Below are 13,742 nucleotides of genomic sequence, written 5' to 3'. Positions count from 1 at the left end.
ACGTGTCGAGTCGGTAGCTCGTAGTCGTCTCGGGCTCTAGCTAGACATAGCAATTAATCTCGGGAGGGCTCGATTAGATATACTAAGTGTAGACAGTTTCGTCTAAAGACGTGCCTCCCGAGTCACTAAAATAGAGGGAAAGCACGAGTATGAATGGACGTCCTAAGGGTGAGAGATGACATAAAGTGTTTTAGCGCCGTACGGTATTGTCCATAAGGTGTTTTTTATAAGGCATTGTCCATAAGGCATTATCATGCTTTGAAATTATTAGACCGGAGAAAAAGGTGGTATAGCTAAACCAGAGACAAGGATCATCACCTTCCGTAGACTCCAAAGCAAAATCGCTAGAAACGCTTAGATGCGAAAACCAATTGAAAACAGCAAAAGAGTGAAAAAGAGGCGTGGTCTTTCTTCCCTCAAACCATAAGTTCGGCTGCCCGAACCCTCCATCCTTCTCCAAATCTCCTCATGCTCCAGATGACTAGAATTCCAGATATCAGACACCAAATCCCAATGACTGTGAAAAGCCATCCATCTCCACACCAGTCAATCAATGGACTAGCAACCAAACTACCCACGCAAGAAAAGATATTCCTCACGAAATTGTTCAGAGCAATACCGTGAGATGCTTTCTTAGGCATGAATTCGGTCAACATTGTAGTAACGACGGCGAAAATAAGCATCGAGCCGATACCGAAGAAGAAGTTGGCGATCATGGGGACGAGCCAGAAAGTGTGGTAGCGAGCGGACCAGCCATACCATATGAGTGCGAGTGGGAACATGAAAGCGCCCAACCATGCATTCTCACGGAGACGATCTTCGGGGCGGTAGATAAGGTGGCCGTGTTCATCATAGCGGTTCGCTTTCTTAGCCTCTCTAGCCATGATTTTGTCGATCCATCTCCCACCCAGCAGGGAAGCTAGGAAATAGCCTAGAGAGTTGGGAATGTACATAAGACCGACGATGATGGTAGAGTAGTTGTAAGGATCCGAATCGAAGGTTTGTTGAACGGAGATGTTAAGGACGTAGAGGGAGCCGAAAGTTATGGAGGCGTAATAGACAACAAGGGCTACGGCTGGAATGCGTAGGTTGAGGATAATGGCAAGAGGGTCAACGAACCAGCGACGGAGGATGGTAATGTAGCGTTTTGACTTGAGGGCTACACTTTGGCGTGTACTTGTTCTGGAGAGGGTTGGTCTTGTGGTGGCGTCCTTTTCTGAGGCTTCAGCTAGGGCAGCAACCGATTTTGTGTCCTTCAAAGTCTCTGGAAGGAAGAATAGAATCAGAAACCAGAGAAGTCCACCATAGATTGTCGTGAACCACATGGTACTCCTCCATCCAAGGCCCTGTGTTAATGCTCCTCCTACAATCGGCGCCAAGAGTGGCCCCATCAAAGGTCCGAGATAGAAATAACTCATCGCATTGCCTCGCTCGTTGACGTCCCAGACGTCGGCGATGGTCCCAGCACCAACAGCTTGTACAGAAGCAGCGGCACCTCCAGAAAGAACACGCATAATGATGAACATAGTGATGTTAACACTGACAGCGCTCAAGATGTTAAAGACCAGGAACAGGAAGAAGGACGCCAGGTAAATAGTCCGTCTGCCGAGCGTCTCGGAGAAGCTAGACCACCAGAGCGGGAAAATAGACATGCTAAGCATGTAGAAAGCGACTGATAGATTAGTGACGGTGGATGTAGAGTTGAATTCGCGCTCGATTTTGGACAGTCCAGGGAGAATAATTGAGCTACCCATCGGTGCTCCAGCACCTGCCATGGCGACCACAAAGGTGATGAACCATTTTGTCCTGCGAGCGTAGTGTTTGGGATTCTCAGCTTCGGCGATGATGGCCACGCGGGCTAGCAGTCCTCTTCTTTGTCCTTTGGGTACGAATATTGGATCGATGTCTTCACTTGTTATGGAAGGCGTGATTTGTTTTTCTAATGATGATGCATCATGCTCGTCGGGGCTTGGGAGTGGGTGAATGCCGTCGGTTTGCGGTAGAGGCGTTGAGATTGACTCGACTTCTGGTTGTTCGGGCACGGAGATTGAGGATATCGAGTGTTTGTCGGAATCCGTCGACTTGACATCTCCATCAGAGTGTTGGTTGTGTGAGCCCATGGCCGAAGCAAGTCGACTTGTGTATCGGCGTTATGACCGCTTTTCTCCGAGTAGACGTTATGGCGGCAGTTTGGCGAGCTCAGAGGTGTTTTCACGCGACTGGACATGCAAGGATGGAGTGGATGGCAGGTCGCCAGAAGGAAAGAGCGACTGAGCCATGATTGTTTGCTTCCTCGAGCTGTCGCCCATAATTAGTCAGGCCGTTTCGGCACGTCAAAATTGAGCGGACCTCACTCAAGATGTTCCTCAAGAACATGCCGAACAGCCGAACGACGTGCAGCGGCCAACTCTATATTATGCCCTAATGTGGTATAGCCTCACTTTGACAAGCCGACTCCCGACCAAGTCTCCTACATGTTCTTCTCCTTCATCAGCTCTTGCTGTACCTAACGTCGAGATTCACATGAGGAGTACGGTTATCAGAACGTAAAAGCTCCACTGGCAGGATGAAACATTTGTGCACATGTTGAGGCAAAGCTTGTTATGTACTTTTCGCAACTCGAATGATGCTGATTAAACAGCAACATCTCCGTGCTTGTGGAAGAAATCAACGAGATCGAAGAACTCCTCTTGTAATGCCTCTCAAACTTGCCACTGGTCCTGTTGACCGTCTAAAGACCATACTGATTTCAAAAGACTCGAACTCGTTGTTGTCGACAAAATTCCACCAATAACATTGACTCCATCCAGATGCATGGACTTTAGCGTCTCTTTCAGGAAGCCTTCATGATACAGCGATCTCTCGAGATCGTAAAGCTGCTCTACAGGCTTCTTCTCCGACTCCATGAAGGGATTGAAGCCGAACTCAGCGATCAGGATCCCGGAAGGCTTGAAAGTGTTCCAAACGTAGCCTAATGGCTGACAAACGTATTGAGGCGTAATGTAAGCATAGTCATTAGATTTCTGACCGATTTGCCATCCGTTTTGTTGGACCTCGGTAAGGTCGGCACATATTGGTCAGAGAGGATCACTGCTATTATTGATGTAGCTCGCGAATCCGCCTGCAGGCTCAGAGGCAAATTGAGAGAGATCAAAAGTCTAGAGATCGACTGTGCCATTAATGTACGGAGTACGAGATCTGATCTGCGGTCAGAGCAGTCAAGTTGAGATTGGGTGTTGCCAGAACTTCAGAAGGACACTGCTGTCCGAGGAACAGAGGATTGGCCATGATACCGAGAATGAAGTCTTGGTAACGTGACGCTGCTGCCAAATCCGAGCTCTTCGTGAGATCACGTGGAACTGCAAGGTTGTTTGCGAATTTGAGGGTGACCTTCCCAGTAACACCGAGGGTTTGTTTGTAACACTTGTGGACGGCCGAGTGTGGCATGAGGATGTTGGCCAAGCCATTGTAAATTTGAAAGCTTTATGGCATATGGCATTCCGATGCTGGGCTCATTGAAGGTAGCCCAACATGGAACGCGTTCGGCTTAACGAGCCATGACTGCTTAGCGTAGTATAGGTAATCCGCGGTTAAGTCCTTGTCCAGGCTGATCGAGGTTGGAGCATCTACCTGGCCGAGAGTAACAATCGACTTATTAAAGGCAAGTCTTGATGAGATCATCATAATGATCTAGAACTTCAATGCTGACTGGGCTGTCCGCGACACCAAAAGGTACGATCTTGACCAAGAACTTGAGAAAGAATAGCATAGCAATGCGATAGCAGCAAGCCTTGCAATGTCTTGCTTTCAGAGATAGTAGTTCATGTCGGCTTCGACAGAACCGTTGCCAGAGTGTGGAGTTGCGGAGAGTTGGAGAAAATGTGGGGATGGAGATTGTGTCAAGAAAAGGAATAGATCTTCTGCGAAGGACACAACCTTCAAATCGCCTGTTCTTGGATCTGAAACGAGATCGTGTTAGTGGTTTAGATATCTCGTTTCCCTGAGAATTTTGTACATCGGTTCGCTTCACCTCTGCATTCATGTTGCAATTTTCAAGTACCTGTAATTACTGCGTTGACGCGTTTCCCAGGCCGAAGCTCTTCTCAGTCCAGCAGTCAACCACGCGATACAGATAATACTCGTATGGAATGTAATCGGCAAAAGTCTTACAAGGCAGAGCGAGTATCTCGACAAAGACTTGAGGCGTCAAGGAACATAAGGCAAGAAATTGTAACCATCGCCATGACACAGTAGCCAAACGTAGATGCGCACGCATGTTGGGACCCCAGTGACGGTCGGAGATATACAAGCATACCTACTCAGTGATAGAGCAGCGATTTGATGGGCTCCCCTGCTGCACTTTGCATCAAGGTGATTTCTATGGTTCACGTTGAAACCAGAAAAACGCCGAGGCAGGAGGCACTGGAAACCAACATGGGCGAAGCAGGTTCCCGATGAGCGATGCAGGATGCAGGCATTAAATAAAAGGCTGGGAAGAAGATTGGTGGAAAGAGCAACAAGAAAAGTGAATCAGGACTTGCGAGAGTGGCACACACACGGTCAGCCACCGAATAATAATTACATGGCCAATGACACGGTGATGGTGAGTTGGCACCAGTAGAAGAGGTTGGGGGAGGGTTCAGCCAACCAGGATTAGGCGATTGTGACGATCAAGTGCGGTGACGAACAGAGAACATTAGGTTGGGTTACATGTGCATCGCATATGAAGCAGTGCAAGCGTGGGCACGAGTTCTGAGGAGTGGAAACAAAGACAGGTGGATTTTTGGAAGAGGCGCAGTAGGACACGAGTAGGCGAGAAGAAGGAGGATTGACAGGGTATGGAAGCAAGAACAAACAGCGACCAATGCTTGAGCGTTGGCAGGGAAGCGTTCAGCGGAAAGAGCGGGCGGGGCGTAGCGCACAAAGTCTACCGAACGGCGAAGTTGTGTCGCGGCGGATCGTGGATGGTCGCTTGGAGGCAGCATCTTGCATCAAGAGTCGACAGATCCTGCCGTTGGTGCAGCCATAATCCTTCGACCTGTTTGTTCACACTTGCACTCGTCCAAGTCAGCACAAAGCAACAAGAGAAATACGTCTTCTTGTCGAGCAGTTGCAGACTCTTGAAACAAGCTCCAGACGGCGCGTCGGGAAGCAGCCGACTATCTAACGGCCCATATCAACATACAACTTGTTTCTCCACAAAAAAGGTGCCGACTTTATCACAAATGCCATGGTTTGTCGCATCGTTTGCTGATTGCCGGTAGATAGCAATCAAGCTCTGTTTCTCGCTGCGAAGCCTCCGTCCTCAGCACATCTTTGACTGTTTGCTCCTTCTGAATCGCCTAGCGGACGCCGGCAGACCTTCATCTAACCGAGTATAGCTGGAGTCCAGGAAACGACGACTTCGTCCTCTCGGATTGGAAGCGTCTCAGATCATCATCATCGTCATTCCACTCGTCGGGCTGCAATGAAAGCCGCATCCTCCATCGCGTAATTTCTTGAGCAGTCGCCGCCGCCATGGGTGTCGAAGCTCATCAACGACCTCCGCTGCCCGCCCCTACCGAACCCACCGACGTCGACGACACCGACGTCGCTACCAACATCTCACGCCGCACCGATCAGACCTCGTACTCGATCCCCGAGGACGGCAGTCCCATCACTATCTCGACACACAAGCTCACATCTAAAGAAGGCCCCCGTCTTCGCCACGGCCGCAACAAATCACAGACCTCGCTGTTGATTGAATACTTCGAAGCCACCAAGGGCGACAAAGCAAAGAACCGCCCCAGCGTGCGCGTCAAAGTCACTCCTTCGGCCCATCGCAAGTCAAAGACAGCCGACTCTGTCCAGATCACGGGCATTGGTCGCGACAAGAAGCCCTCCTACACACGCCGCATCTCTCTTGGCAGCAAGACTTCGGACAAGACAGTGCCAGTCGAGGGCACCGAAGTCAGTCACTCGTCAGAGAGCAACCTTTCTGCCATACCTCCAGTCGAAGTCGAGATCCTGAACAACAGCGACATATCAAGCCTCAAACACGGTCGCGAGTCCCGCGACTTACACTACCTGCCTGCAACGTCCGACGTCTCGTCAATGCCTCCTGATAGTCTCCTTGATCCCTCGCATGTTTCCGCCATGAGCCAGGATCTATCCGAAGACGCAAGCCGTAGCCAAAGCCTCCTCGACCTTCCCGCCCAAGACAGAGCCCGCAGTGCGAGCCATGAGCGCATCAAGCAAAAGGTCATTGAAAAGTTGATGCAACGGCAACGTGGAGAAGCGGTCGAATATGAACCTGAAACGAAACCTACAAAGGAGCGTCGCCGCCGCTCATCACGTTCCACACGTGAAGAGGACCTTGCCAGCGCTGCCGAGTCCTCCATCCTGTCTTCGAACCTGTCTCCCAGCAACCTCTCATATGCTTCTGGTACTACCTCGAAGGTGTCGTTGAACAACCCAAAGCTACTACAGATGGTTGAAGACACCGTCCGTCGCCTCATACTGCCTGAAATCACACAGTTGAAGAACGAACAGCGCCGCTCGTCGCAAGGCTCATACACCGAAGACGAATTGGACCGGCGTCACTCGAAATCAACTTCTTCGCCTTCGATCTCCAGTAAGCCCAAAGTTGTCCTCAACCGCTACGATGATAATCCTGGTGAGGTACTTTCTCGTGGAGACTCTGAGCGTCGCGAGAAGGCTGGTCGCTCTAGCCGTGCAGACTCCGAACGTTCTCATCGTGAACGACGATCCTCTCGTACCTCAACACGGGAAGAATCTGTGCAAAGCAGATCAAGCAAAGACAAGGAGTCTCATCGCATCAAAAACGCTGCTGCTGCAGGCATTGCTGGCGGCGTCCTTACTGCTGCAGCCCTTCGTCACCATGATTCTCAGGATACCGTCAGTCGTGAACGCCGCAAGAAGCGCAAAGCCCGAGGCAGTCGCAGTGACTCCACCAGTTTGGCTGAAACCGAAAGGACTTATCGTAAGGAGGATATTCCACCAATGCCTTGGACTGGCGCCTCGGCTATGAACGACTCGGAAGTAACTCGCCAGTCTATTCTTACTGCATCGACCGAGCGTCCAGAGTCTGCCTCTCTCACAGAACGCCAGACTCCAGTCCGAGAAGTCCGCCGTGGCTCGCTTCGTGGTTCTTTATCCCCAGCATCTACGACCCCTAAAGGCAAAGGAGCACGCTCTCCTCGAGCTCTTGAATCCATTCACAGCCGCACTTCACTGGCAGAAAGACGCCCTGAAAGCGCTCAGAGTGCTCAGAGTGCTCAGTCTATCTCGGCCAAAGCCAAGATCGCCGCACTAGCTGCCGCCGGACTCGGAGGTGCAGAAGCACTGCACCATCATGGCCATCATGATAATGAGGGTGATAGGAGGCAGTCTTCGAGCCCTGCTCAGAGCGTGTCCACCTTCAGAGATAGTCTCAGCGATCCATTGATTCCACATGGTCTGCGACCCCGAAGTAGAGTCTCCGAGCTATCTGCCGGCTTCGAGGAACGTCAGCGGAATGCCATGTCTCCGGTCTCAGCACCACCTTCTCCGAGCGCCCAACAGAAGAGCTTCGATCTTGACAGAGCTCCACAATCGCCCGCACAGACCTACGACGAGGCTGACGAACGTAGCGAGCTCGAAGAATGGTTCCAGCAGGAACATGAGAAGAATGAGGAATATCGCAAATCTCTCGCCGATACAAGCACCATCCCAGAGTCGGCTGATGAGCGCCGCTTGACACAATATACTGATGGCAGCTATCTCTCAAACGAACAGAGCCCGGAGCGTGATGTAAAGGGAGTGGCTGCGACGCCCCAATACAATCAGCCGTACGGCATCGAGTCAGCTGTAGCTTCGTTGATCGACCCTTCTACAATCAGTACCAGTCTCCAGTCGTCTCAAACCAGCCCCAGCAATTTTGAAGATACTCGTTACCGTGAGCAGCTGGACGAGAGCGTACGCGAAGAACTTCGCCATCAGACTCTGGACCATCAGACCAGAGATCCACAGATGCAGCACCCAACCCAAAGTCGATGGAGCGCATTACGCGAGAACGCATTGGCTCTGTCGAGTCGAGGCTCCTCTGCTCAGCCTACAGGCTCTCCAAACCGGAGCGAGACTCTCCACGAGGAACGTAAGCACGTGGGATCACCCCCTGTACGCTTGAGTGCTCATGGCATTCCTGATGCTAATGACCCCATGCCCGAAATTGGACATGGAATTGACTCTGAATCAGACCTGAGTACAAATCCTCCAGAGATCCAGGGCCCTGGTAGAGGCGACGGACGTTTCAATTTCCAACCATCTTTCTCCCAAAGCCCGGAGAGAGAAGCTGTGAGACACGACAGCATTTCGGAGCACAGTTTCTCCATGAACGAAAAGGTCATCGTGGGAGCCGGCATCGCCGCAGGTGCTTTCGCAGCTGATAAAGTACTGGATCAACACCGTTCGGACAAGCATCTTTCAGCGAACCAAGCTGTCGTTGAAGATTATGCCTCTCGTGAGACGACTCCAGATGTTCGTCAGGCTCAAGCTGTCCGCGTGGGGCGTGCAGGTACTGCCTCCCCTCCGGCCCACTTTGGAGACGAGGGATATGCGTCTGCAGCTTACGCTCGTTCCAATGGAGCCTCCACCCCCAGAGGTCATAAGTCACATACCAAAGGACAATTTGAGGACTATGACATTGAAACAACGCGTGAAGATCAATTCATTGGGAAGCACAGCCGTCACCTGAGTGGTAACTCCCATGGCATGTCCTCTCCGCTGTACGACAGTGCCACCGGCAAAGGAATTGACACGATCCAATCGAAGGACGTTGTCGCCTTGATGGACCACCTTACTGTTCGAGACGCGCACCGTAACGCAAGGGATACCGAGATTCTCGTCACACTGGTCCGCAGCGCCGCGGAAATGCGCCACGAATTTGAGGAGATGAAGAGATTCATCGCCGAGCAGGATCGCAAGATTATGGATAACACAGACCGCGATGCCGAATATACTGTCAAGAAAGTGCTTGGTGGGCCCCGACCTCAACCAGCTTCAGTACCTCGAACCACTCACGGCAGTTACAACGAAGAGGATGTTCCCATGAAGCGCAAGAATGTCTTCAAACGTGCACTCAAAGGCTTGAGTAAGAGAGGTTCAAACGATCTTTCTAAAATTGAGGACATGTTGAACCAAATACTCGGAGATGTAGAAGACCTGAAACTTACCCAGGGTGACCGACCACCAATGTCGCTCCGTGGTAGCAGTTTCGACTCATACGAGGACCGGGCACAGTACGGACGTGATTCTGGGTACGAACCTGAAGGACAAGCTGGGACCTCTTCAACACCCAACCACTCCGGTCATCTTTCCAACCAGTCTGCCAACGCATTGCTCCCGTCTCCAAAAGACAATGCGACGTCTCCCCAGGATAGATATTTCCACTCTGGTTACAACGGCCGCAGGGACTCAATCAACCGTGTAAGCACAGTCCTGGAAGAAGAAAGCAACGACGGCAAGTCTTTCTTAGACCAGCACGAAACCCACGTTCTCAACAACCAGTTTGAGAACAACGAGCGTCTTCTGACTCCGACACAAGAGTCCTACAATCGCCGATCCGGCTCTTTTGATTCTGCTGCAAGTCTGCCACAGCAACAGCACAGCCCCTACGACGTTCACGCTGGCGCTGATAGTACTCCGGAAAAGCAGCGCAAACACAAGTCGAACAGCTCATCTCTATTCGGTATTCCCAAGATGTCCCGCTGGTCCAAGACGACGACCTCATCGGCGCCAGAAAATTCGGATGTTTATGGCAAGCGTAGAAGTCAATACACCAACGCCTCTAAGAGTGGCGAGAGCTTGAGATCTGATGGTGCAGGCTACTACCACGATGGATATGCTTTGAAGTCTGATGATCGTCTTCGGTCTACTCAGTCTTTAGTCAAAGACCATCTTGCAATGAAGGAACACATCTCCGACAACAAAAGTGTGCGCAGCGAACTTAGTGAACTCAGTGATATGACACGGACTCCCTCGCCATTGATTCCATCCGAATCAGGATCTCAACTAGACAACATCCCTATCATCCTTCCAGGAGAAGATGAGCTTGATGACTTCGATGACCCCAAATACTCGGCTCATCGCGATTCTTTGCTGCTACAGCACCCTCAGCCTCGACCAGGCCCAACGCATCGCCACCAGACAAATCTTGAGAACGAAGCACGCACATTCAGTGGACCTGAACACTTCGAGACACTGACCAACAGTGACCTTTCTCAGCGCACGGTGGAAAGTGACTTCGATCCTCTCCAGTGGGGGTCCAACCCTTCGCTTTCCTTGGCACGAACCAACAAGCTCAGTGGAATCCCTCCAGGCAAAGACAGTGGACCTCTTGTTCCTGAAAGCAAGCCAAAACCCGCACCTAGAGTTGAAGTTGAGCCACCGAGAGAACAGCGACAGCAGGCACCACAGAAGCCTCGTCAGATGTACTATTCGACCCCGCTGGGTTCGGGACATCTGCTCGAACCTATCGAAGAAGTTCGATACTCCTTGGAAACAGACCGTGGACACGTAAGTCAAGATACTTTACCTGAACGAAACGCCTGACTAACACCATTGTGATCAGCGTTCACCTGAACCGACAGCTAGCCCTCGCGTCACGAGCAAATTCAGCCCAACCCGTAAGATTACTGGGCCTAGACCAATGGGCTCGCGTGCTGCTAGTGGTGCCAACGATGAAGCTCATCAGGAGCAACTGTCTGGCACTGTAAGAAGAAAGCCAGTACCTTCGAGCAAGAGTTATGGTTCGTGATTTTTGTTGTTTTTACTTTTCTCTTCAACTTCACATATTGAAAAAAAGAAATATCATATCGCTGGGGAGTGGGAGGGTATTGATGCTGCACTGTTCTTATAGATGAGACACAACGAGGTGTCTTGAGAACAGGCAACAAGCTCAGACACATGAGTTAGGAAGAAGCGTGGAAGGAGCTGATGCGAGGACAGATTCGTTTGATGATGACAGTGAGATCTTTTAAAAACATGGTAATGCGGAGGAACAACAACACAGAGACGCAGAGGCAACGACTTTTACGACATGAAACAGTCATGCGAGCAATAACACAGGTGCTGGCTAATATCAAGGGGAGGATGAGATGAGATGTAATGATTATACTTTTGCTTCGTCTATTATACCACTGTCCTTCTCGCTGTTGATTTCTTTTACTATTCTCAATCTCCCGTTTCCTTATTCCACTTTCTTCTGACACTCCTGTGCGTGCCTTCTCGGCCCTTCGCTTCGAGCCGTTTCTGCTTGTTCGACCTCCAAACCGAGTCATAGTTTGAAGATTGACCTTTTCGTCATCTCTGACCAGAACATGACTTTCATCATCAGTTGTCCAGATAATGGTTGACTTTTACAACGATGGACTTTGGCTTCTTTTGAGGCATCGTCCTCGGAAGCCTGGGTCGTTCAAACGTGGTCTCACAACTGCAATTGCCTATTTCCGGCATTCCCATGATTAGCCGCTAATTACCATCCAGCCGAGCATGCTTCGAGCGCAGAAGTCTAGTGCCTGGTTTTTGGGAATTCTCATCTCGTCTTTTCTTGCGCTTTCCCCACGATCTAGAAAGTACCTAGAGGATGAAGCTCCGCCACGTGCGGTGCTCCGCGGAGTGTTGAAGCAATCCACCTCTGTTGTGTGGAGGCCGCTGTAGACCCGTGAACACTTAGGCTTTGCCAACGACTCGTGAGTCTTTCTGTCCCGTTACCCTGATTCGAACATACTGACATCTGGGTTCTGCTAGCCGAAGGCGACGGCATGTCCTCTGAGGCTTCAGGTCCAAGCCAAGTAGTTATGGACGCAACAGAGCGAAGGTCGCGTCTTTGCTGCTGGCTAGTGTGTCAGAGACTTAGGGTTATCCTAGGGTTCGCATCGATAGTCGCGATCTGTGCGGACACAATAGACATCTCGCGAAAGATGCGAGTAGCTGATTGTTGTAGGGAAAGCGCAGCCATGGGGGTGCAATCCATCCAAAATTTGGTCGACTGGCTTGCACTTTCCGCTTTGCAGCACCAACGCTGGTGTTTCCAATTCTTTTTTTTCCGAAAGTCTATTTACTGACGTCGAAATCTGCATGGAAGATCGCGTGGCTTGAGTTTAAACAATGAAGATGGTAATTCTTAACGGGAAAACCGTTGAAAGTTTAACGACCCTACCGCCGGTCCTAAATGACTCTGAAACAAGAGATCTGTCATACGCCAACGGAGTCTCGATGCTGAAGATCTTCTCCATGTGTCCATGCTGAAGAAGATGCGATGAGAGAGGTACGTGTATTGCTATATTAAATGCAGGTCCCCCGTTGAGTCATCATGGTCTCTCTTTCTTACCTTGCGTGCGGACCGGTCGATCATTTTCATACTTGACGATTCAATATACAGGAAGCCATGGAGGGCAAGCAGCTGTCAACTTTTGTCATTGCTCTAGTGAGCTTGATCGTTACGACCATCGTCGTCGTGGTGAGATGTGGTGTTCGTAGGTCCATCAGAGGCTTCGGTCTTGATGATTACTCCATGGCAATTGGTCAGGTATGTTTTTCTTCTCTATCGGCATTTGTCTACCATCAATGTATACTCATTCAATAACAGGTCTTGTTCTTCGGCACCTGTGTGTCCGTCATGTGGGGTTGCGAACAAGGAATCGGTGTGAGAGACGCGAACCTCACACCAGAGCAAAATGTCAACGCTAGACATTCGGTCGTCATCTTCCAATGCTTCTACCTCATCTCTCTCATCTTCGTCAAAAGCAGCATTTGCTTTGCCTTGCTCCGCATCACAACCAGCAGGGTCATCCGCCAATTCCTTTACTTCATCATTTTCCTCTCCTTCTGCTGTGGCTTTGTCACTGCCGTTGCCTGTCTGGCTATCTGCGTCCCCGTCTCGGCTTCCTGGACTGGTATCGGCAAGTGTGCCCCACCCAGCGTACTCAAGTGCGTTGCCGTTTACACCACTGTATCATCATGCATCACGGACTTCTCCTGCTCCATCCTTCCCTTTGTCATTCTCTGGAACCTTCAAATGGACAAGAAGCTCAAATTCACCCTGGCCGCTATCCTGAGTCTTGGTTTCCTGTAAGTCAAATCACCAGAGAAATCACTTTTTTCTTCAGTCACTAATATGATACACAAATAGTGCAAGTGCAGCTACCGTTGTTCGCGCCTTCTACTTCAACCGCTTCCTTGCACCCGTCGATTACGTCTGGGGCTTCTCGGACCTGATGGTCTGGTCCATCATCGAAGACCTCATCGCCATCACTATCGGCAGTGTTCCCAGCTTAAAGCCCCTCTTCGTCCGCTTCAAGTGGATGGCATCCATGTCTTCCCACCGTCGCACCGGAAAGAAGACTGGCGACTACCAGAACTGCGAATCCTACAACATGCACTCTCAGAGCAGAAGCAAGAACCAGACCAGAGTCATCACCACCGTTGCTGAGGAAAGCGACAGCATGAAGGACTTGGTCAGAGAGGAGGGCATTGTCATCAGTCAGGAATTCAGACACGAGGAGGAGTATGAGTACCATGACAGAAAGCCCATTACGTCGGTTTAGAAAGTCATATGTTTCGATGGCACTTTTTTGGATGTAGGAATTACAGGACTAGATCAAAAGCATTCACGACATTTACGTTATGATCTACCCATGTGCGAAATTGTGTCATTTATACCATCCACCGACGTTGTGATACCATAGATAAAGATGCTGTCT

The 13,742-nt window shown here is 50.5% G+C and overlaps 5 protein-coding genes across 5 annotated transcripts; 2 read left to right on the top strand and 3 right to left on the bottom strand.

Moving 5' to 3' along the window:
• Positions 1–193: 193 nt before the first annotated feature.
• Positions 194–2,249, bottom strand: M438DRAFT_344582 (MFS general substrate transporter). The gene has a single exon (XM_029905260.1). It carries the CDS (start codon positions 2,118–2,120, stop codon positions 417–419), a length of 1,704 nt encoding a protein of 567 aa, XP_029762392.1. The 5' UTR covers positions 2,121–2,249; the 3' UTR covers positions 194–416.
• A 402-nt stretch (positions 2,250–2,651) lies between these two features.
• M438DRAFT_391158 (uncharacterized protein) lies at positions 2,652–3,910 on the bottom strand. The gene is made up of 2 exons (XM_029909067.1): positions 3,187–3,910; positions 2,652–3,158 (listed from the first exon to the last, which is right to left on the bottom strand). Exons 1-2 carry the CDS (start codon positions 3,445–3,447, stop codon positions 3,078–3,080), a joined length of 342 nt encoding a protein of 113 aa, XP_029762391.1. The 5' UTR covers positions 3,448–3,910; the 3' UTR covers positions 2,652–3,077.
• A 1,479-nt stretch (positions 3,911–5,389) lies between these two features.
• On the top strand, positions 5,390–11,190 carry M438DRAFT_404707 (uncharacterized protein). Its single transcript, XM_029909738.1, has 2 exons — positions 5,390–10,554; positions 10,610–11,190. The coding sequence occupies exons 1-2, from the start codon at positions 5,518–5,520 to the stop codon at positions 10,793–10,795; spliced, it is 5,223 nt and encodes a 1,740-aa protein (XP_029762390.1). The 5' UTR covers positions 5,390–5,517; the 3' UTR covers positions 10,796–11,190.
• On the bottom strand, positions 10,873–11,462 carry M438DRAFT_192000 (uncharacterized protein). Its single transcript, XM_029899259.1, has one exon. It carries the CDS (start codon positions 11,316–11,318, stop codon positions 10,950–10,952), a length of 369 nt encoding a protein of 122 aa, XP_029762389.1. The 5' UTR covers positions 11,319–11,462; the 3' UTR covers positions 10,873–10,949.
• Positions 11,463–12,421: 959 nt separating this feature from the next.
• On the top strand, positions 12,422–13,630 carry M438DRAFT_316568 (uncharacterized protein). The gene is made up of 3 exons (XM_029902701.1): positions 12,422–12,568; positions 12,629–13,110; positions 13,172–13,630. Exons 1-3 carry the CDS (start codon positions 12,428–12,430, stop codon positions 13,584–13,586), a joined length of 1,038 nt encoding a protein of 345 aa, XP_029762388.1. The 5' UTR covers positions 12,422–12,427; the 3' UTR covers positions 13,587–13,630.
• Positions 13,631–13,742: the final 112 nt, after the last annotated feature.

This window comes from Aureobasidium pullulans (genome assembly GCF_000721785.1).
Source record: "Aureobasidium pullulans EXF-150 unplaced genomic scaffold scaffold_6, whole genome shotgun sequence".
In the NCBI taxonomy this organism is placed as follows: Eukaryota; Fungi; Ascomycota; class Dothideomycetes; order Dothideales; family Saccotheciaceae; genus Aureobasidium; species Aureobasidium pullulans.
This window is presented reverse-complemented; position numbering and strand designations above follow the sequence as displayed.

Bases quoted from the DNA above. Each gene is read 5' to 3' on its own strand.
- M438DRAFT_344582 (XM_029905260.1), bottom strand. From the start codon at position 2,120: ATGGGCTCACACAACCAACACTCTGATGGAGATGTCAAGTCGACGGAT.
- M438DRAFT_391158 (XM_029909067.1), bottom strand. From the start codon at position 3,447: ATGCCACACTCGGCCGTCCACAAGTGTTACAAACAAACCCTCGGTGTT. The intron at 3,159-3,186 runs GTACATTAATGG...GTCGATCTCTAG, and splicing joins CAGATCAGATCTCGTACTCC to ACTTTTGATCTCTCTCAATT.
- M438DRAFT_404707 (XM_029909738.1), top strand. From the start codon at position 5,518: ATGGGTGTCGAAGCTCATCAACGACCTCCGCTGCCCGCCCCTACCGAA. The intron at 10,555-10,609 runs GTAAGTCAAGAT...CATTGTGATCAG, and splicing joins TGGAAACAGACCGTGGACAC to CGTTCACCTGAACCGACAGC.
- M438DRAFT_192000 (XM_029899259.1), bottom strand. From the start codon at position 11,318: ATGACTCGGTTTGGAGGTCGAACAAGCAGAAACGGCTCGAAGCGAAGG.
- M438DRAFT_316568 (XM_029902701.1), top strand. From the start codon at position 12,428: ATGGAGGGCAAGCAGCTGTCAACTTTTGTCATTGCTCTAGTGAGCTTG. The intron at 12,569-12,628 runs GTATGTTTTTCT...ATTCAATAACAG, and splicing joins ACTCCATGGCAATTGGTCAG to GTCTTGTTCTTCGGCACCTG. The intron at 13,111-13,171 runs GTAAGTCAAATC...ATACACAAATAG, and splicing joins ATCCTGAGTCTTGGTTTCCT to TGCAAGTGCAGCTACCGTTG.